The sequence below is a fragment of the Arvicola amphibius genome, chromosome 11 (assembly GCF_903992535.2).
Source record: "Arvicola amphibius chromosome 11, mArvAmp1.2, whole genome shotgun sequence".
NCBI lineage: Eukaryota > Metazoa > Chordata > Mammalia > Rodentia > Cricetidae > Arvicola > Arvicola amphibius.
In genome coordinates this window covers 34,477,804-34,500,582 of record NC_052057.2, presented here as the reverse complement: position 1 = coordinate 34,500,582, position 22,779 = coordinate 34,477,804, and the positions used below count along the sequence as shown (strand labels likewise).

The 22,779-nt window shown below is 45.2% G+C and overlaps 1 protein-coding gene across 1 annotated transcript; it reads right to left on the bottom strand.

Moving 5' to 3' along the window:
• Nucleotides 1-5,006: 5,006 nt before the first annotated feature.
• Nucleotides 5,007-21,649, bottom strand: Pgrmc2 (progesterone receptor membrane component 2). Its single transcript, XM_038346953.2, has 3 exons — nt 21,228-21,649; nt 7,906-8,061; nt 5,007-6,249 (listed from the first exon to the last, which is right to left on the bottom strand). Exons 1-3 carry the CDS (start codon nt 21,625-21,627, stop codon nt 6,152-6,154), a joined length of 654 nt encoding a protein of 217 aa, XP_038202881.1. The 5' UTR covers nt 21,628-21,649; the 3' UTR covers nt 5,007-6,151.
• Nucleotides 21,650-22,779: the final 1,130 nt, after the last annotated feature.

Sequence of the window (22,779 nt, the reverse complement as noted above, 5' to 3'; positions counted from 1 at the left end):
GAGCACCACCCACAATGGGCTGAGTCCGCCCCTGTTGATCACTAATTAAGAAAATGCTCTACGGGCTGGCCCACAGCCATGCCTTAAAGCATTTTCTGAACTGACTGCAGTTTGTGTCAAGTTGACATAAACATAGCCAGAACCTAATTACAAAAATGAAGCAGACATTTGGAAAAGGGATACTCATGATTAAGGAGTATCCCTATATTGGGGCAACCACAAAAAGAAACCATGAGGGAGGGAGGGATGGAGGGAGGAGGGAGAGAGAGGAGAGGAGAAGAGAAGAGGAGAGAGAGGAGAGAGAGAGAGAGGAGAGAGAGGGAGAGAGAGAGAGAGAGAGAGAGAGAGAGAGAGAGAGAGAGAGAGAGAGAGAGAGAGAGAGAGAATTTACACTTGGCTTACACTGTTGAGAGTTCTGAAATCTGCAGAGCTGGCTGGCTGACATTCAGGTAGGAGTTGATGCAATTTTGAGTCCAAAATCTACAAGGTTTACAGGAAGCAGGACACAGGCTGGCTCTACGCTGAATGCTGGAGACAGAATTGTTCTGGGGGTCTTGGACTTGACAGTGGTCTGTCCACATGCAGCCGGTGATGTGCTCAATCTGCTGACTGCGCACTGTAATCACGTCTACAGATGCCTTCACAACATCTGTTCAAACAACTGGGCATTGCCAGGCAAATCAACATACAAAATGAACCTCCGGGAGCACATCTTAATGAACTAGATTCTGTCTGTTCAAGCACGTGATACTTGATTCCATGACTTTCTTTTAGCCAGGCCTGATAAAGTATTCACTGGTTTTAGAGACTTAGTCGTTGTTTTGGAGAAATCTCTGAGCAGCACGTGTGTGGTATATTTAGTCTTTCTAAGCACTCATTTTGCTTAACACAAGTCAGGTTGTGATGTGATGCTGAGTTATTTCATAGCAGCTGAAAGATAACCGAGACAAAGCAAACAAATCCGGAAGGGTAAGCAGGAAATACCGCAGACTCGGCTGCCATCTTGCAGGTTCGGTTTTGCCGCTAGGTAAAATTAGTTACCACACACTGTGGGCTCTTCTGCAGTGAAGATATCCACCACGAGCTCCCCGCACAATTTAATTTCTCGTTCCAATTCTGGTATCTCAACTCGATTCAGCATTATGCACACAATTTTAGAAATCACAACTGTGAGTGTTCAGACACCAAATAAATTATAAGCGAGAAGAGCGAATGCATGGCGGGCCAGAGGACAATTTCTGTCTTCTCTTTTTGTTCTGACGAATGCTCAGACAAAACAACTCAAGGGAGAAATGATTTATTTTGGCTGACAACTCAAGGGTACATACAGTCCATCATGCTGGGGAAGTCAAGGCGACAGGAGCTTGAAGCGGCTGCTCACACAACCACAATCAGAAAACAGCTGGGAATGCACGCCACCGCTCAGTTCACTTCCTCTCCCCTTTACACAGACCAGGATCCCGTGCCAAGGGGGTGTTCTCACCCAGTCAAGATGATTTGTCCCAAATCAAATAATGTATGTAATAAGGAAATCCTCCACAGCCGTGACCAGACACGTCTCTAGTTGACTCTAGATTCTGTCAATTGACAGCCCCTATTGCAGGTGATGTTCCTCAGGTGGCATCCACTTTCCTGATCAGGGCCTCTCACTGGCCTGGGACTGTCTCTGTAGGCTATGCTGGTTGGTTACATGGGTTGCTGGTTCAGACTTAGGCCTTCCGAGCTCTTCACTGTCCCAGCTCTGAGAATATTAATGTGGAAACTGTGCCTTGGGCTTATTTGTTGAAATACTTATTATCTGATGTTATTACCAATCATCTGTGGGCAAAGTAGAAAACGGTTTTCCTATTGGGACTAGCAGCTTAGCTACCAAAGGATGGTTCAGTTTATTAGTAAATTGTACGCCATTTAAAGATGCTAAAGGTTCAAGAAATGAAATGCCCTCACTCCAGGGCCCACTTTCCATGCTTACAAAACACATGGATACAAGCAAAGTGCTCCCTTCAAGAACTTTCTTCTGTGACACATGACTTAACCCTATCTTTCCCCATTCCCTATTTCTTACTACTATAAGGGCAAAGGTCTCTTCCCACAGGTGAGTGAGGGTCCCCACCTCCAGGAAAGGACATCGGATCCAGGCCAGTTTCCATTTACCTTAATCACACTGTAGTTTGGCCCTTTAAAAATATTTTAGAATGATGTTATGTGTATGTGCACACACATGCAGGTGCCTGTGGAGTTCAGCGGAGGGCATCAGATCCCCTGGAGCTGGAGTTCCAGGCAGTTGTGACCCATCCAACATGGCAGCTTGGAGTCCTCTTGCCAGAACGGTACATGCTCTTAACTAGTGAGCTATTTCTCCAGCCCCTGTAGATCAAACTGAAGTGTTTCTTCTTACCTTTTTTTCGAATTTCCCGTTGGTATCTGCTAGGCCCTGTAAGCAGTGCGGGTAGCCGGGGACAGTGAGAAGACTTCCCTAGGGCAGGGCGGCAGGACGTTTTCCTGGTCATGTGGGCTCACTCGGGTCCAGGCTGCACTGCTGGAGGGTTGGCGAGCAACCAGCTGTAATAGAACTCCATTCGATCTTAAATGTGCACAGTCTACTCTTGGTTTCATCAACAGTCTCAGCTCTTCTCTTCCCTACCCCTCTCCTCTTCTTTAAGCAACCAATTTTAACTATTTTCACTTGGGAATGGATAAAAGCACAATAAAGGTACACATAGATAGTCATCAGGCTGCGGACTGCAAACTTCTGCAGGGTCGGCCGGGCCCTGTGTGCGAATGATAGCTCGGCAGGTCCAGCCTGTGCTCACAGCACCGCATGTGGTCCCTTGGATGGGGGCAGAGTAGATGGAGAGCGGTGTCTAGCCCCACATTCCTCAGTATCTCAGCTGTGAAGAAGTGGTGTTCCTGACGCTGGCTGGGAATTATATTTTCTACATAAAGACAGTGGCTGATCATCATTGACCTTTTCCCCAGAGCCAAATAGGTCATGGTCTGATTAGTATTATTTACCCAGTCAATAGCTAACGCGGTGGAACACACTCCACCTTAGAGGCAGCATCAGAACTATAATTACTCTTATCTCAGTAGAACAGTACTCAACTCTGCTTTCAATAGAGAAATGTATATATTCCCAAGTAGAGGACTGCCAGTCTATTCCTGCCACCCAGAGCTCCCAGGCCACACTGTCAGCACCTCACTGGCACAGATGAGGCTGGTTTCAAGGCAGCTCTGCTTTCTAGGACAAATTTCTCAAGTGCCAATTCAACATTCTGACTTGAGCCTTGAAGCCTGTGGGAAGAGTTGAACGACCAAGTCTACGGCTCTAAGGAAGGCGGCGAGAATTAGGAAAATGGCACCAATCAAGGCCTGGGAAACTTCATCTGAATGGGTTTATCCCCTGCAGGGCACCTCAGTTTCTACTCCAAGGATACTTACATTTAGGGATGCTGCAAGAGACAAAAATCTAAGTAATGTTAGGTTTCTAAAATCATGGTTTAAATTGACAAGAAACTGACTTTAACTCAGAACTCTAAAGAAGAAACCGAATAATACAAAACCAAGTATAGAGGGCTGGACACGGTTGAGTGGCTAAGAGCCCTTGCGCCCTTCCAGAGCACAGGAACTCAATTCCAGCACCTACATGTCGTCTTACAACCATGTAACCCCAGTAGCACGGGGTCTGACGCCCTCTTCTGACCTCTGAGGGCACTGCAGGCATATGGTGCACAGAGATACATGCAGACAAAACACTCATAAACATAAAAGTATTTAAAACATGAGGGAATGAGGCCAAAATTATAAGCTCTATTTTTATTGTATGGTGGATATGGACCACACAACCTCAGAACACGAATGTGGTGTTTCTCAGGCATGCCCAATCCTAAGGATGATTGTTGGAATCATTACAAACGGATTTACGCTCAGCAGGTAGGAAGAGTGGACTCTGGAGCTGGGGATGTAGCTGAACAGCTGAGCAATGTGTGAAGCCTTAGGTCTGAATTCTAACACTGAAAGAAAAGAAAATGAACGTTTTTTAGACCCCTAAGAAGTAGGCATTGGGAAAACATGCCAGTTCACAGACCCTCCAAGACTGCTGCACCATACTGACAAGAGACATTTGACTGGAGGTAAGAAATTGTCTATAGAACACAGTTTATTTTCAAGTCCAAAACACAAAACCACTTCCTTTTAAAAAAACAAAATGCATTGTTTTTACCGCATGAATACCTGGGGCTGCGCACAGATGCAGATTTTCAACCTTCAGGTCCAATGGGTCAGATATAGCAGTTTATTACATCAGAGATTATATACTTTAACAATTTGTTTCTAGAAAACATTTTACATAAAAAAGAAACAATTTATCAACTCTTCAGTCATCCCATGAGCTCTTCAGCCAGGATTTGGCGACAACCCCTTTCTAGAGAATGCTCCAGGACTGACAGGAGCACAGCATGCTGCACCCTTCTGCTTATGTCATCTTGATGATTTCTGCATGCATCACACTCAGCAAGCACAAGTCTTTCACAACCCCCATTTTGGGCTTTTCTGTGTAGGAGCAACTTGTCCCTGACCAAGAATCCAGCATGAAGCCAAAATCTGTCCTAAGCAGGCTCTGAAGTAAAACTTTTCCAACTCACAATGAAGGGATTTAATAGCTATCCGTAATACTGTTTTTATGTCACTGCTGCCGGCATAACCAGCGGCAGCGAAGCCTAAATACAAATGTGTGCACTGTAATACATCACCTCCTACCCAAACGACCTCACAGAAGGAGTGTCCCACCAAGTACAAATGTGTGCGCTGTAATACATCACCTCCTACCTGAATGACCCCACAGCGGGAGTGTCCACCAAGGTGGAATTGCCTCAAAGTTACACTGAACATGGTATATGTAGAGCTTGGCTAACCAGTGCCGATTTTCATTTCCAAGAGGTTTTCCTCATCCTGAATCAAACGCAGTCTTATTAGTATATGACACACTGGCTCCCGACTCGAGTGCGTTTGGTTTACTGTACATGCTTTATTAAAACGGTACTCGTATTTACAGCATCGCAGAAAGAGTCCCTTCCAAGGTGCTCTCACACGCATCCAGACTCACCCACACGGACATTCACACCACGGCCCACGCACCCACACCGGCGACATGTGAGGGGCAGACTCCTAAATTTAGGCAGCTGCTGGGGAAAGAGTTGTTGATTTTTCACGTTTTCTTGAAGAAAAACAAAAAGCATAGGGGACACATTTGGCCATCACAACGCTAGCTATGTGTGTGTATACACATGGCAGTTAACACTGAGTGTTCTTCTCACAGTCCACACACAGAATGACAGCAACCTCAGTCTCAATGCTGCTTGTAGTGACTTCTCAATTCACAGAGGGGCTTTTCCTAAAAATAATTCAAGTTTATGGAAGTGAAATAAGGCACAATTAATATTGATTTGACCTAGTGGAAGGAAGGGAAGAAAATAAAACTGGTCTCAAATTATCTTAGCTAGGGAACTGCTTGCTTCAATCCACTGGAAATCCCTCTAATTTCCAAACCTTTCTTAGAAGGAAGTTTTTCCCTCTTCCCTGACAAAGCCCCAAAATAAAAAAGTTCGGGAAATCACTTTTAATGTTTCAGTAGCCTGGACTTCTTAAACGAATGTGCAACCACGACTCCCTGCCCAAGGCTCTTCCCTTAACACAAATAAAACAGCCTGTGAAACAGGGTCCCTTGCTGTTTCAGAGAGCTACACACTTGAGTAGCAAATACCTATCTGGTTGTCTTTGATACTTTTTGTTTTGTTTTAAAAGGGGTGGGGGACAGGAAGGCAGAGAGAGGAAGGGGAAGAGGGAAGAGGGAAAGGGAAGGAAGAGAAAAGAGAGAGGAGGGGAGGTGTGAAAATAACCTGGTGACTTTCTTGCAGTTAAGGCCCTGTCTCCTTGTCAGGATGAGAGCCCACCAGACATTACAAACAACTGCAACAAATTCATCCGGCAGCACAAACAATGCTCCTATTCAGATCTCCACAGGGAAGCTCATTATCGGGTACACTCGGGCCAAGTGTTCCTCACAGCAGGTGTGCCACCCAAGACTGGCCGTCCTCTGAAAGGAGTAAGAGTTGTAGTTCTGAAGGCCCCTGGCTTTGGTTGTTCACAAAGTTCAGTCCTGTTTACTGTGATCCTTGGTGTCCTCTTCGTCTGTGTACTCTGACGGTTCTTCCCCTGGCTTTAGGAGTCTGCCTACATAATCATATTTTTCTGAAAGATACACCAAAAGAAAGTCAGTAATGGTTAAATTCACTTCATGATTCACTGTACTTCAAGATGGCACTTGCCTCTTAAGACATACAGCAGCTAAATTCCCCCAGTGCTTCATTTATATGCATGTAAGGCCCAAACAGAAGGCCACAGGAACTGACAAGGTTTAGGACTGCTCTTTGAAGGGGAGCTCAGTGTTAGTGGGTCTTAGCAGCAGTCATGCATGGGCCATCTTGGAGCTGTCCAGCATGGCTTTGCTAACATGAAGCCTTGGAATGTGGCTGTTTGTTTTTGCGGTGCTAGGACTGACCTCAGGCTTTATACAAGTGCCTACCTCTGAGTTCTATCAGTCCAGCTCTCTGAACTTTTTGCTGTTTTGTTTTTGTTTCAAGACAGGTTCCTCTGTGTAACTCTGGCTGTCCTGGAACTCACTCTGTAGACCAGGCTGGCCTCGAACTCACAGAGATCCACCTGCTTCTGCATCCAATTCTTTTAACTCTTACTTAATAACTTAAAATATCGTAGCTAAAATATTATAATCAGATATAGTAGTTCATACACACAGTCCCAGGACTGGGCCTGCTGAGTCTGAGGTCAATCTATGCTACACAAACAAACATATGCACATATATAATTGGAAATTTCTTAGTCATTCGAACAGTGGATTACAAAACTCCATGGCTAATGTTTTGGAATATTAACCGTGCAGAAGGAGACTTTCTTGGGCTGAAGGAAGATGGGGTGGTGGTAGCCACAGAGCCTATGAGGTGGAGAACCAGAGGGTAAACAGATTGGAGGAATATTCTGGAGAGAAAAATCCAAAGACAAAGAAGTAGGGATGAGGCTCTCTGCAGGCTCTGCAAAGGCCCCCACCACATCTTCATGTTTTCCCACACTGAGCTCTTCCCTTAGATCTGTTACTTTGCTTACTTCATGTGTCAAGTATTTAGTTTAGAACCTTGTATGCAGGTAAAACATACTTTCTGTCTGAAAGGAAAACCTGGGCTAAGAATTAAACCAAGTGAATTAGCTGTGGAAAGGGTGAGCAGTGGGCTCTACACACGGGAGAACCAAGATAGGTGCCAAGAAGCCCAATGAGCCACTCCAAAGACTCAGCAGGAGACAAATGGCTCAGGCACACCACACAGGAGGTAAAAACTACTACTGAGATGGCTTAGTAATCCTTCTTTACTAAACATTAAGAGTTTAGTTTAAATTAATTAAATCAACTCATGTTGCAATACATTATCATTAATGTTGATATCACTTACTCATTTGCGGTTGTTCCTGGTTGTGGTAGTTCTCAAGGCACTGGGATGGAACCCATGGCACAAGGAGATCATGCAATCTACTACATTGCTATGCTCTAGCCCTTGAGCTTGTTTTAAATACAAGCCTGTATTTAGCAAAACAGAACTATTCCCTAATAACAAGTCTTAGAAGACTAGTAAAAGCATCACAGTTTGAGGCTGTTGGGCTCATAGGCACGTGCCACACCTGGTCCTAAATATATTTTCAAATATGGACTTTCAACCTAATTGTCACACGTAACAGTCTTATTAATTAAAATACATCCTAATAATGATAGAAGCAAAACTAGGAGGTGTCTATAAAGTATGTACAAAAGCGTATGTTCAGTTTTCCTAACAACGATACCTTTAAACTGCATTTCCCATTCTCGAACACTCTCCATCTGCACTGCGTTCAAGTCCGAGAGGTCGTCGTACTCATCTCTAAGCGCGTCCTTATCCAGGCAGAATGTCGCCAGCCCCCTGGAGGCGTCCCTGCCAGCAAAGATCCCATATGGGCCCGCTGAAAAACAAAGAGACAGCTCAGAGTCTAACGCCATCTTAAGGTGTGTCTAAACACCGGGGTCCTCTCCATGATGTGCATTCGGTGCACAGCCTCAATTTTGAAATATGGAGACACTGGAGAGATAATCACATTTGTTGGAAATTTCCCTGGTACCTAAGTAAAGCTTCTTTTCTTTCTTTCTTTTTTTTTTTTTTACTAACAATAAATTCATGTCTGATACCCGGAACCTTGTTCACTGGGAGAGGAGGATCAGTGGGATGCAGCCCATGAGGTTCCTCATGCTCCAGTAGGTGGCCCCACACCCATGCCCTCACCGACAGAGCCACATGGATGTAGTGGGTATTTAAAAAGCACACTAAATTGGGATCACAAAGTTGTGGGATAGGGAAGGAATTGTAAGGGAGGCAATGGGTGTGACCAACCACATCGTGTTCCTGTATGAAATTCTCAAAACAAAAAAGGAGCTTACAAACTATGTTGGTGTTGATGTGTGCACCGATGCCAGGGGTCTCAACCTCCTGCTCACTTCATGAGGCAGCTTGTCTCACTGATGTGGCTCTACTGCTGGTCAGACAGCTCCAGGAACCCCTCCACCCCTCCCCAACATGGGACCTTGCTTTTAATGTAGATGCGGGAGATATGAAGTCAGTGTCTCACAATCATCTACCAAGTACCTAACTGCCAGAGCCACCTCTCCACCCTACAACAGAAATTGTTTAAGACTGAACTGTTTGCATCTCATACTGCAGAAGGGGCCAAAGAGATCTTTCTGTTTAAAATGTTTCAGAAATATTTAAATAATAAGATTTCCAAAATATGATTTTACAAATGACAATTTCTTTTGAGTTTCTGAGCTTCCTTCACAGATAACAGAAGTCATCCTGAGGTAACGGAAACAGTTTTAAACCATAATTAGAGGTTTACCCTCATGAGCAGCCAGTTACTGGCTTAAGATTGACTCTTAAAAAAAAAAAAACAAAACAAAAACCAACACAACACAAAACAAAACCCAAAAATGTATCTTGCGTATGTGTATACATGTTTGTGTGTAAAAGATATGCCACAGTGTAAGTATAGTCCAAGGACTTGGGCCTCAACCTAGGCCAGGCAGGGGCTTTTATCCACTAAGCCACCTCCCAGGTCCATGGAAGCTATTAATTAATAAAGGGACTTATGAGAATAAATTATTGCCCAACTAGGAAAACAAGAGTGAAAATGCCTTGGTGTCTGAGGGAAAGATGACGCTCGCATCTGCTCGCATTTAGGAAACTCCTGACATCAGAAACTTGCGCCTTTGAGACAGGAAATGAGACAGCACCTACACAGAGCGCTTCACTATGAGGAGGAATTTGAATTGCTGACTGTACTTCATTGGAAACATGACTGGGTAGGAGTTCATTCTTGGAAAGGTCCGTTACATGGAGCGAGAACGGCTTTCTCAGGAGTTTTCAAGCAGCTGGTTTAGGCCTGGCCACAGGTGGCAGGTGTGCAGTACCTGGTTTAGGCCTGGCCACAGGTGGCAGGCGTGCAGCACCTGCCTCTTGAATTACTAAGCATTCTCCATGTCACTTATAGGTATTATCACAAATTATAACTAAATGGCTAAATTTTTTCTTACTGAATGGATGTACCCATGATTTAATTATTCTCTCAATAATAAAACATTGTTATGCTCCCTTAAATGTGTCTTCTATAAGAAAACAGATACTACCATTGGTCAACATACATGACTTTCAAATTTTGCTATGCTCTCAACTGACATTCAAGGAGACGTGTGAGCAGACAAGAACACCGAGCAAAGGTGGGCCTTTTGGTTCTTGGAAACAAAGATGACCAAAGCCTATCAGCTTAAAACGGTGGCAAATGAATCAAAGAAGAAATAATAAAAACAACACAAGAGCAACAACCTTGAGGAGGAAATGACAATCTCTAATTTAAAGAGTTTCCCAGTAACTTCACACTTTGGTCTTTCAGGATTTCATGAAGGAGGAATAGATTTTGCTTTTTTCCTCCACTTGGCAGATTAAAAAATGAGAACACAGAATTCAGCGGCTCACCCAGAGTCACTGGCAGAAGCAGGACACTACCCCTCCTTCCTCACCACTCCAAACACGGTGTCTCTGGAAAGCCGAGGCCCCACAAGCTCTGAGCATTTGTGCGGAGAACACTGAGGGTAGAGGCGCACTCCATGCAAGTGCTCCTCCACTCACTGCTGCTGCCTCAGCTCGTTCCACTTCTCACTACTGTCAGAAAGCAACATCTGGTTGGCCTTCCAGAGCTCACTCTCTGTAGAGTTGACCTTGCACTCCTCTTGCCTGTCTGCGGGGCACAGGTGGGAGAGATGATCAGTGCCTACACGAACAGCAAGCACAACGACACTGCAGCCTCATCACCACAAAAACAAGCCCGCCACAGAAAACCCCTAGTCTTTGAGTATGTTAGTCTACACACCAGTGGGCTCAAGTACATTTCTGTCAGCTTTTATAAGGAAGGGTCAATTTTGCTAATCTTTTCATTGCTAAGTAAATTGTAGATAAAACTGGGCTTCTGTCAACTCGTTAAAGGAAAACAATGAGTAATCTATCCCTGTCCTCCCTAAACTATATTAAGTGTCCCCTTTACAAACAGACTTCTGTGGAAGCATCTCCTGCTGCACAGGCCTTGGCTTACAAGCTCTCTGCTCCATGCTGTAAAGCCATTGAAGAAGTAGGGTTGGAATTGGGCAGCTCCTCAAGGAGGATTTGATGGCAAACAAAAAGATACTTTCCTACATTTCTAACACAAGCAGCTATTCCTTCCCCCCTGAGATAGCTTCCACAACAAATAAAGATATCACAATAGTATTTTGCTAAGTACACATGGCTGCTCACAAAACAAAACAACAGAAATGGGAGCTACCCAAGAAAAGCAAATCTGATCTAGTGTTAGCCTCTGTGGTACAGTTTACCAAAAAAGCAAATGCAGTATTCTAAGTGTCAAGACTTCTTTAGACATTATTAAAACGATCCCCAACCAAGTAATTGGCTAACCTAACATCCTTTGCCTTTATGATGCTGAATATGCTTGGAATTTTGACCGCTCCCTGGACTAGCAACAGGTAGAACACTCAGTGCAGATCCCAAGCAGCCATGGGATGGAGAATTCAATAAATTACACCAGATACCAAACACTGTAGTGTCAAATGGCTTTACGTAAGGTGAGTGTGTTCAACTGTGGGCTAACGTAGGTGATATGAATATGTTCAAGGGAGGCTTGGCTAAGGTAGGATGCTCCACAGGTTAAGACTAGATACATCTTTGACTATTTTCTCTTCCTCATTTTTTTTAAAAAAGACAAGGCCTCATTACACAACACTGTGTGGCCTCAAACTCACAAAATCAGTCTGCTTTTAAGATTTTTCTAAAGTTCAGGATCAATAAACTTGGCTGGGTGTAGACAGCACATTTATAATCTCAGCATTCTGGCAGTGAAGGCAGTAGGATTGTGAATTTGAGGTCTGCCTGGGCAGACAAAATAAGAAAAAAAAAATCTGAAACAAAAGTCAATCAGCTTTTTAGTTACTAAACCCTAAAGCTGCTTATTTTTGATACAATTGTATAGAATGTGTGACACATGGTAGCAAACCACATGCATATGCCACGCTCATATGAAACAATAATATAAAATAACAAACAGAAAATGTGGTAAGTAAAATCTATGACTGTAGGATGATAAAGGAAAAATATTCCATAAGTTATTTCCACAGCTTGAAACTGATATCTATAAAGCTGCTGTAAATGTATAGAGATACTTTCCACTCTAATCTGGGAAGCTTCAGGACTTTCAGGGTTAGTACAGCAAAGCTGAAGAATATTTCTGTCAAGAAGACAAGACACGGCTGCACAGTGGTGGTGTATGACTTTAATTCCAGCACTTGGGAGGCAGAGGCAGGTGGATCTCTGCAAGTTCTAGGTCAGTCTGGTATACAAAGCGAGTTCCAGGACTGCCAGGACTAGAAAGAGAAACCCTGTCTTGGAAAATAAAAAAGAAAAAAAAAAAGACTGTATGCTGGAGGGGCCACCCACCAAGTAACACACTGATGCTTCAAACCCAACACAGAGCAAGTATTTCATAGGGCTAAAATTGAGACCAAATTAGATGTTTCATGTGACTGAAAATCCCACCTTGTCTCTGAATGTCCAACCGGAAGGCTTGAGCACACAGAAACATGCATCATCTACAGGAAAAGGGCAAACTGGAGAATCATCATGTTAAATAAGAAAAAGAGCCTGTGCATGTCTTACATGGTGAATACAGATTAAAACACACACACACACACACACACACACACACACACACACACACCCCAAAGTAGAATGAGGACAAAAGGAAGGGAAAGGAAGGCGTAAGTATGAGACATAACCTAGACATAAAAGATAAGTATATAAAACCACAAATTTGTGGTTTAAAACACTGTACAGAGATAGACGATGCGGTAGAGTGCTTGTCAAGGAAGGGAGGGGCCAATCCCTAGTGTGTGTGTGTGTGTGTGTCTGTCTGTCTGTCTGTCTGTCTCTCTCTCTCTTTCTCTCTCTCTCTCTCTCTCACACACACACACACGCACACATGCAAAGGTAAAAATACTATGCAGGGCTGATGAGGAACACAGCAGACATAAACATGCACCAAGCTCACTGATGACCTGAATTCTGATACCCAGATCCCATGACAGGAGGAGAATGGATTCCTAAAAATTGACCTAGAAACCTCCATACATATACCGAGCACCGTAATTCACGAACACACATCATACATACAGATAATAAAACATCAACACAACAATGAGGGTTGGAGAGGTGGTTCAGCAGTTAAGAGGCGACTGATCCAGAGGGCATGGGTTCTATTCCCACCACCCACATGGCAGCTTACACTGTAACTCCAGTCCAGGAGATCTGATCCCCTCTTCTGCCCTCCACAAGGCACCCAGCATACACACAGTGCAGGCACACATGCAGCCAAATACCATACACATAAGTTTAAAAATTCAAAGCAGACAAATAAATCCAAGCCAAAAACCAAACCCCAGCTATACATTAAGTGGCAAAGATTTGCAGCAAATGCTGAAATGATGACTATCACTTGAAAAATGTGGCCAACACTATAAAACAAACCTATGTGGAAAAGGAAATAAAGTGACTCAGTTTTCTTTAAAGATGCGAAATTTTGGGCTAGGGAGATAGTTTAGTTTTTAAAATGCTTGCCCTGCAATCAAGATGGTTCAGCAGGAACTCACTTGTTGCCAAGCCTCATGGCCTGAATTCAACAAACTGGGCACTGCATGGAAGAAAGTAATCACTCCAGCAAGTTGTTCTGTGAGCTCTACATGTGCACCATGGCGTGCCTGCTTGTGTGCACTTGCACACACATTCTCTAAAAAAAAAAAAAAAAAAAGTTAAAAATATGCTAAAAAAAAAAAAGCCCAAGTTCAATCCCTGGAATGGACATTGAAAATTATAAAGGCGAGTGTGGTGGAATGTTTGCAATCCCAGCACGCGGAGTGGAGAAAGGCTAATCCCCTGTGTTCCACTAGCCAGCAAGGCTCCTCACTCACTGAGTTCTACACTGGAGACAGGTCCTGCCTGATACAAAAAAAAAGGCAGACAGACAGACAGCAACTGAGGAATGACATTCAAGGTTGGCCTCTGGCCTCCATATGCATGCACACCTATGCCTGTATTCTCTGTCTCTCTCCCTCCCCTGCCACCCCTTTCAACTCTCTCTCTCTCTCTCTCTCTCTCTCTCTCTCTCTCTCTCTCTCTCTCTCTCTCTCTCTCTCACTCAAAATAAGAGAAATGACTGGAAGCTGTTTCAACCTCAGACTTACAAAGAGCAAGCAGTTTAAAGCATCACGTTTTTGGCAAGGATGAGAAGTACATAGGTTGAGCTCTCTGGATGGCAGGCAAATCCAAATGAAGTCCCCACACCAAGCACAGCCACACTGTCAGCCTTGGTGATTCTGCTTCTAGGATGCAGTTTTATCGACATCTACAACATTGGCACAAGGCTGCCTCTCACAGCACCACTGCTAAGAGACGGGGAAAATTCACATGCTCACACACAGGGTTAATGAGATAGCTTCTATATGATGTGAGTGATACGAAAGGATCTTGGGATTGTGATACTGCTCAAGGGATGTACAGTATGCTATAATTAAGTGTGGGGAAATAGGACTCTGGTTCAGATGCTTTGACCTACACAGCACAGCCCTGCGACACCCACCCTGATCCATTTCCACCTCAGAGAGGCACTAAGGGACTCTCGGGAAGATTCTTCCTTTTCCCAAGTCCTTGGGTTTTCAGTCCATGTATTATCTTTGAAAATTTTATCATAAAAAACCTTACATACAAGACCTTATTTTGGGATGTACTTCAAAGCACCCTACAGTAGCACACCCACAACTGACAGCATGGAAACGCCAGGATACGGACAAGAAACAAAGAATGGGAAAGACAGTGCAGCAAGAACGACAACTACATGAAGCAAGCACCACCGGGTGAGCAGACACACTCGTGCCCCAAGAACAAACCAAGACGGGCAAAGGAAGACTCAAGCTGCTTAAGGTTATCAGAAACTTAGCCAGGCTGTGGTGGTGCCTGCCTCTAATCTCAGCACTGGGGAGGCAGGGGCGGGCAGATCTCGAGGCCAGCCTGGTCTATAAGAGCTAGTTCCAGGACAGGCTTCAAGAGAAAACCCTGTCTCGAAAAAAAACCAAAAGAAACTAAGACACAGAACATAAAGAAGACAGTCATGAAGAACAGGTGGGAAGTTAATATGCATATACATCTACTTCTCTTCCAGGGGGATGGAAGAGAGAATGAGGGCACAATAACTTAAAGGCAGGTTTATGTGCTCTAAAATGGACAGATGACAGCTTGCATGGACTTTCAGCAGAATCCAGCATGTAACAATCTTAGCCAGTGAACTGATTGTTGCACAAGTGTGAGGACCTGAGTGTGGATCTCGCACAGAAGGCCAGGTGTGTGCCTATAACTTAAGTCTGGCAAGAACACAAACAGATTCCCATAGCTTGCTGGCAGCCTAGCTAAACTAAATCAGTGAGACCTTGTCTCGAAAACTAAGGTGGAGAGAGGCTAAAGAAGACACTGCTGCTCACCTTTGCCTTCCACATGCAGTATGCAGACATATACACAACAGAACAGGACTGGAGATAGAGAAAAACATGTCAACCACAACAGAATAGGGGAGAGCACTGTCGAAGCAAACTTAACACCCAGAAGGCAGTGCACAAACTACTCAAGTGAAGGCTTAATAAGAATCCAGCATACAATTTCATATGCTGACCTCGTATCATTACTCCCGAACAAGGACAGATAAGCACAGGCCGTTTTCCTACCAGTGAAAAGAAGTTCAGGCCTTTTAGTAAATTGAAGACAGAACTCCAAGAAAAATTGAGGTGTAAGAAATAGTAACTCCGCCCCCACCCTCGCCCCTAGACAGGGTTTCTCTGTGTAGCAGCTCTAGCTGTCCTGGAACTCAGTTTGTAGTCCAGGTTGGCCTCAAACTCAGAGTTCCACCCACCTCTGCATTTCTGGGTGCTGGGATTAAAGGTGTGCACCACCACACCTGGCTAAGTAGTAGTAAATTTTCAGTTAGGTGGTGGTGGCGCATGCCTTTATCCCAGCAGTCAGGGAGGCAGAGGAAATAGTAAATTTTCAAAAAGGCAACCACACTGTAAAGACCGGAGTTCCACTCAGCACCACACTGGGCAGCTCTGGGGGATCTGACTCCTTTTGCTGGATTCCATAGGACTTACATAAATGTGATGCACATGCGCACACACACAGACACACACACATGTTTCCACATCTCCTACAAAGAAAAAACCTTCCAGGGCTATGGGGACACAGGTGAGAATTGCTGTATCTGCCCTAAATGCCTAAATGCTTGAGGCCCAGGTTCATCTAAGCATTAACAGGAAGAAAAATCTGTCAAGTGGCAGTAAGGTATCTTCAAGAGACACAACAAGAAGAAAACCTAATTTACACAGCTGTTCCAAAGGCCAGTCAACATCTAAACCGTATCTGAACAAAATCACCAGGAGAATGGAACAGATTCGTCCATGCCAGCAAAGAGAGAGGAGAAGGGAAACCAGAGAATACCTCCAGTAGAGGGGAGTGAAGACCCCCAGTAGAGTTCTTCTCAACTAAACTGTATTCAGAGCATTGCTAGACACAAAGGTGTGGCCAGATACGATGGTGGAACCAAAAGAACAATGGCACTCACAAAAATGGACCGGGATTGAGCTAGGAGAACATAAAATGCTGATGAGAATTCAAAATCTAGCTACACACACACACATTTTGTTTTTTAAAGACAGGGTTTCTATGTAGCCCTAGCTGTCCTGGAACTTGCTCTGTAGACCAGGCTAGCCTTGAACTCAGAGATCCGCCAGTCTGCCTGCCTCTACCTCTGAGTGCTGGGATTAAATGTGTGTTCTACCACCTCCTGTCCTAATTACCAAACATACATACATACATACATACATACATACATACATATATTTTAAGAACAAAATAGTACTAGTTGGTTTCAAGGGCTGGAGTAGTAAACCTTGAGTTAACTACAAGTAAACACAGGTTGATACCAAACCTAAACAGTCAATGGAGATAACAGACAAAGGTCTGATTAGACGGCTTCCATGTGCTCACCCCATGGTACAGTAAGGCTAATAACCCATTTCAGAACACTCACACACCTGAGCTCTGTACAGTCGGTCCGTTCACAGTTAAGAGGCCAACCCCCCACACTTTGTAACCATCTAACCGAAATAAGGTACTTCTAAATACCCAAATAAGCCCCTTGATCATAACCTAATTTCATTCATAGCATAAAAAAACCAGAGTATAATTACACGCTGAGATGTGTCTGTACACTTATTGCCTGTCCTCAAGTGATGCCAAGTCCACAGATACGGACTGGTCTGTGCCAAAGACTAATTCCAATTCTGAAATTGCCTTATTTAATGTCTTACTGTAATGGAATCTAAGGCGCTGCTTCTTAGTATTTAAAAATGGAAATGAAGTCTTATAGTAAAGATCTTAAGAAAGGATAGAGGCACCAAGAGTTATACAGTGATGTATGCCAGAGGTATAAGGGCCTCGAAAAGCACCTGACCGGCTAAGTACATGCAACTAGTTCTGTTCCTTCTAAACTTAATAGGCATTCTCTGGTCTCAATTTTGTTATTTTAATTTGCTGTAGTATTTAATACAATACAGTTCCCTAAAACATTAAAAGCAAGGCAATGATGCAGAATTCATAAGAGGTAACCGATACTATAGAAATGATATAAATTAAATATAAAGCACAATATAAAACTTTTGTGAACTTTGCTTTTTTCAAGACAGGAACTCACAGTATAGCCATCCTGGAGCTCAACTATGTAACCTGGTTATCTACCCTCTAACTAAAGGCCATCCTCCTGCCTCTGCCTCAAGAACGTTGGCATTTCAAGTGTGTACCACCACACTTAGCTACTTCAGAAATGTGAGCTGGTCCCCTTTATCTTACTGGTAGCTAACACGATGCATGTGGTAACTAGCCCAAATAGCAAACCTACTTGGCTTCAAAGCAAGAAACAGTGATGACAGCAGGATTGTGACAACATGGGAGATCCATGCAGCAGGTCAGGCTGGGCTTGGCCTTTATGTTGCAACTCTTGCTTAAACCACAGTTTTCTAAACTAAAATGTTAAATGAAAAACAACATTGAAGACAAGATTCAAAGGGGGAAGGGCTTAGGTTCATGGGCTCCTTTCCTTAACTTTCTACTAGGTAGCTCCAAGGGGCTACTTATGTGGCCTGTTCCTTTTCAGTAGAATTTAAAAGGTAAGTTTGTTATAGCTTTGGCATATATTGACAAATGAGTAAGAGAAAACACCAAATAGCCCAACTATATGCTTTTTTGCCATTCCAAAATAAATAAATAAATAAAGTACACAAATTTCTCTGCTGCAATATAATTATCTAACAGTATACTGTTAACATCGTCAAATCCTATCCTGGATGTAAGCATAGACGTCATGGATAATGTGCCAACAAGAAGGGTGCATGAGCTGTGGAGCCAGCTGGACTTGGGTTTGATTTCAGTGTGGCTACTTAGTGCACAGGTGCTTTGGGGCAAAATCTCCGAGCTCCAGTTTTCACAAATGTAAAACAAGAATACAAATATCTTGTAGAGCCATAAAAAAAAAACATTCTCAGGAAATGGAGCGTGAACTTCTGTTCACTGGCTTCCAGAATCGATGCTGGGCACTAGGAACTCCTGGGAAGCAGGAGTGTGGCCCTCTATGAGGTACAGTGCTTAGTGTGCTAGCCATGTGGCTGCCTGTTACCAAATAACTCATTTTAAAGAATATTAATTCTAAGTATCTATTTGTGGCTTGGGCTACATACTGGGCAGCGAGAACATAAAGCCATGAAAATGAAATGTTTGAAGTCCAAAACCTGTATGGGAAGGAACCAGAAAAAGGTATAAAGAAAAACCAGTAATAGGATTCTCTAAGTTTTTCCCTGAAGCTGTTTACCAGTGCACAAAAACCTTGTGGTCAAACGTTCCTAGAGTTTTCAGCTTACTTAAACCTCAGACTCATCACTAAGGCAGATACTCTGCAACTTCACCAAAGACCTGCAGGAATGACAAATGGTAGATCCAATCCAGGAAATGCAGTTTGCTACATGACCACACTTTCTGTCCAGCCAGTCAAGTACCTGCCTATTACTAAAAACAATACCGACAACAAGTCAACACATTCTAGTAAGTAGCTGGCAGATAACTACATCTGAAGTATTGCCATTTCATCTTATTTTTAAGAGGTGAAACTTTAAAGATGCACAGCTAGAAGAGAATGTGTCCAGTACTGTGGAGCAAAAATCTCAAAGAACAATCATTAATCCTAAACATACCACTGCAAAATGGGAACTGATAGTAGTTAGGACATAGAAAATAAGCTTTCCAACTTTAGGCTGAGTTGTTCAAATTACTAAGATGCTTAGATAAGGAGAACTGTGTGCTGAACTATAACTCTACACAATTACCTTACCTTGCTTATTCAAGAATAAAATGAAAACAGCATCCAGACTCCTGGAAAATATTTCAAACTCTTGTCTATTTCACCCCAACAGATTCAAAGCTCCCAAGATGCTCTGTCTACACTTAAGCTCTTCTCAATAATAAAATCTTTCAGACATTCCTATTAGGTTGTATACTGATACCTGTAATAAAATAATTGTGCATCAGAACAAAGACATTCTCTATTCTTTTTGTCTTGGACAGGGTCTCACTATGCAACCCCAACTGGCCTGGAACTCACAGAGTCACCTGCCTCTGACTCGAGGGTGCACCAGGGTGGTTCTTCACTAGCATCTGAAGAATGCCTTCAGTGCTCAAGCCAGAGCCCCAACTTACACAGCTCTTACTCTTAGTCTAACTTCTGCCACACATTTACACCTGGAGGCTGCCCAAATGGTCTCTTTCCTAATGCGTGAGGACTAATAATGGTTCTTTTAACAAGTACTCTAGACAATCTTTAACCACTGAACACACTTTATAATGCAACTGAGGGAAAGGCTGTAACTAGGTACAAAAATCTGTGTAAATCCTTGACTTTAAAAAGTTTATTTGACTTGGTCTGTGTAAATAATATACTTTTGTCCTAGTCTCTTGTTCAACATGCTTTTAAACAAAAAAAGTATTAACCACTGACGTTGATGGAAGCATGGAAGGAGGCATGTGGTATTTGTTTATACATCCAGAATATCTATACATCTACATATATACGTAATGAAATACACGCTAAGAAATAAACAGAGCCAACACCAAGCACTCCAGTTTCTTACCTCTAATCCAATCAACAAACCCAAACATTTCTAAAATAGCATCCAGCTAAGCTGAAATCAGAAGCATATTCAGTGTCAATAAATCACGTGCACTAACAAAATTAAAAGGAAAACTTGTTTAAAAGCTGGATGTAGTCCTTCCAGTGATGGGTCACTTTTGGTTCTTGCTTTATTCTTATTGTACCTGCTCTCTCTCTCTCCCTCCTCCCGCCCCCTCCTTAAAGCTTAATATTAATCACTGCATAACCAGGACTCACAATATTGCTCAATTTTATGGACTACCAACAGATTCCCCTAGTCTGTCGCTTATTTGTGTAATCTGAAACATTACCACTACACTGTAAAAGGGCTTCTACAGCAACTACCCTACACATAGTTTTCTGAAAACAAAAGTTACAAAACAAAACCCTCTAATTTGGAGAACCAGTGCATGGCAGGGGCGGTCAAAAGTTTTTGACTCTTTCAGGCCACCCTCTCAGTTCTGCTAAAAGGAAACAGAATAATTCATTATCAACGGGTATTTGAACACTTATCTTACTACAGCGAGAGAGAGAGAGAGAGAGAGAGAGAGAGAGAGAGAGAGAGAGAGAGAGAGAGAGAGAGAGAGAGAGAGAGAGAGAGAGAGAGGAGACGACGAGACAGAGACACGCCTGCTAGGCAGATGAGCTCCACCCCAGACACTCAGGGCTAATATCGTTGCCAGTCTTATTTATTAAGATCTACTTTATGGTTCGTCCTCATCTCACATACAGTGTTAATCTTGGAAAGCATCTTGGAGCCCAAACTGGCTTTTTAGAAAAAAAAAAAAAAAGAAAATGAGTCCGAGGTGGTTCCTATACCAAGCTCCAGAACCGGGAGGGTTGGAACTTGAAACTACGTGTCCCTAACCCTGGCTCTATGCAGACAAGTCCAGAGAAGAATAGCTAAGTGTCAGACAATTCAGAGTAAAAAGCTGTAACTTACACAGGGCCGAAAACTTTGGGTCGCCACTTTTCCCTTTTGCCCTCACAAAGCCCAGAAATCGGAAAGCTCAGGAGAAAGGTTGAGGACCAATGTGACAGAGTCAAAGAATTTTGAGAATTTCAGCCCCAGGAAAGGCTGCGAGGAGACACGGGGTGGGAAGGGAAGGGACGCTGAGAGCAGGTCTGCGGGGCGCCCTTGGAGCCCCCGACGCCCGCAGCTGGAGGGAGGCACGAGGCGGCCGTCTAGGTGCGTGGCCGCGGCGGGGATAGGGTGTCCCGGACCCCCGACACCCCTCATTCCTCACCGGGGCCGTAGAACTTGCTGCCTTTGGTCACGTCGAAGACTTTCCCATTGACCGCGAGCAGGATGCGCGGCGTGCGCGCCCCGTCGTACTGGCGCAGCTGCTCCAGGCTGAAGTCCCGTTTCTTCATGCGTGGTAGCGTGGCGGCCGGGCTGTCTTCGCCCGCCCCGGGCCCCGCGCCCAGACCCCGCCGCCCCCAGCGCACCCACAGCCGGTAGGCCCCCAGCAGCACCAGCGCCACTAGCGCCACGTTCAGCAGCATCTCCCCGCCCGTGGCCAGCAGCGTCGCAGCCCAACTGCTCCCCGCCGCCGTAGCTCCCGAGCCGCCAGGGCTCCCGTCACCGCCGCGCTCACCGCTGCTCCCCAGGGTGCCTAGCTTTACGTCCCCATCACCCGCCGCCATCACTGCCCGCCAGCGCCTTCCTCCTCCCGCCCCCTGCCCTCCCCAAGCCCGAGGCCGGGCCCGCCCACCAGGCGGCGCGCAGCCAATCACGTGAGGGGACGGGGCGTGGCCGCGCCGGCTGCTTATTGGCTGTTGGCGGGGTAACGTTGTCTGGCTTCGCTCTCTCGGCTCCGGCTTTTGCTGGCGGCGCGCGCGGGCGATGCCCCGCCCACCTCGCCCCACCCTTCCCGGCTCTCACGCTCTCCGCGCTTTGGCCCACAGAGTGTGAGGGAGGGGCGGGGCTAAGGAGAAAGCAGGGAGGAGGAGCCGGCCGCGCGCGTGCGTCCTCGAGCGTCTGGGCGGGGCGCCGCTGGGGCGCGTGCGCGGGTCCCGGAGCGCCACGCGCTGGGATCTGACCGGCGACCCACCCCCCCCCCCCGCTTCTGCGCGCGTGCGCCCCGCCACAGCGTCTCGCGGCCGCGTCTATGACGCCGTAAGCGGAGGCCAGGACGGAGCGAGAGCTGCGGGACCGTGCGTGAAGCCGGGCTGCGTTGCACCCGATGCCTCGGCTCCGGATCCGGGTCCACGCTGCCCTTGGGCGGTGCCCCTAACCGGAGCCCGACGCGAGCTCGCCCGCGCCCTGCCTCCTCCTCCTCGGTGGTGGGAGTGTGCAGCTAAGGCCGCCCGCCTCGAGCTCTCCCTGCTGTGGGGCCCGCGGGAGCCCTGGCCTTCCAGCGTGGATGCCGCCTGCTGCCAGCCACGCCCGCCTCGCTCTCCCAACTTGTTTGACAGGCTTCTGCCGCCCTGCCTTGTGAGGAAGGAAGGTGGATCCAGGGAATGAGCCAACGAGGGGGTGGGGGACAGGTATAGACGAGCTGTGGGACCTTAGGGCTGAGCTCCCCAGCCCCAAGCTGCCGACTCTGCCTTTAACGAGAGAGGTAGTCTAGAAACGTAGGAACGGGCTTTTTAGGTTGCTGTTAGTTTTTAGGAGGTTGTCTTAAGATAAAAGGATAGGACAACTACCCATTAACGATACTGGTGATCGAAACTTCCCTCGAGAGGATTTAGCACTTGGAGAAAGGGGTGGGAATGGGAAATCAATTATGCTGCTGAAGCTGTAGCTAAGAGTCTAATGGTGGCGTCAGTGTGGGGGTTGAGAACAGCTTTCTGTAA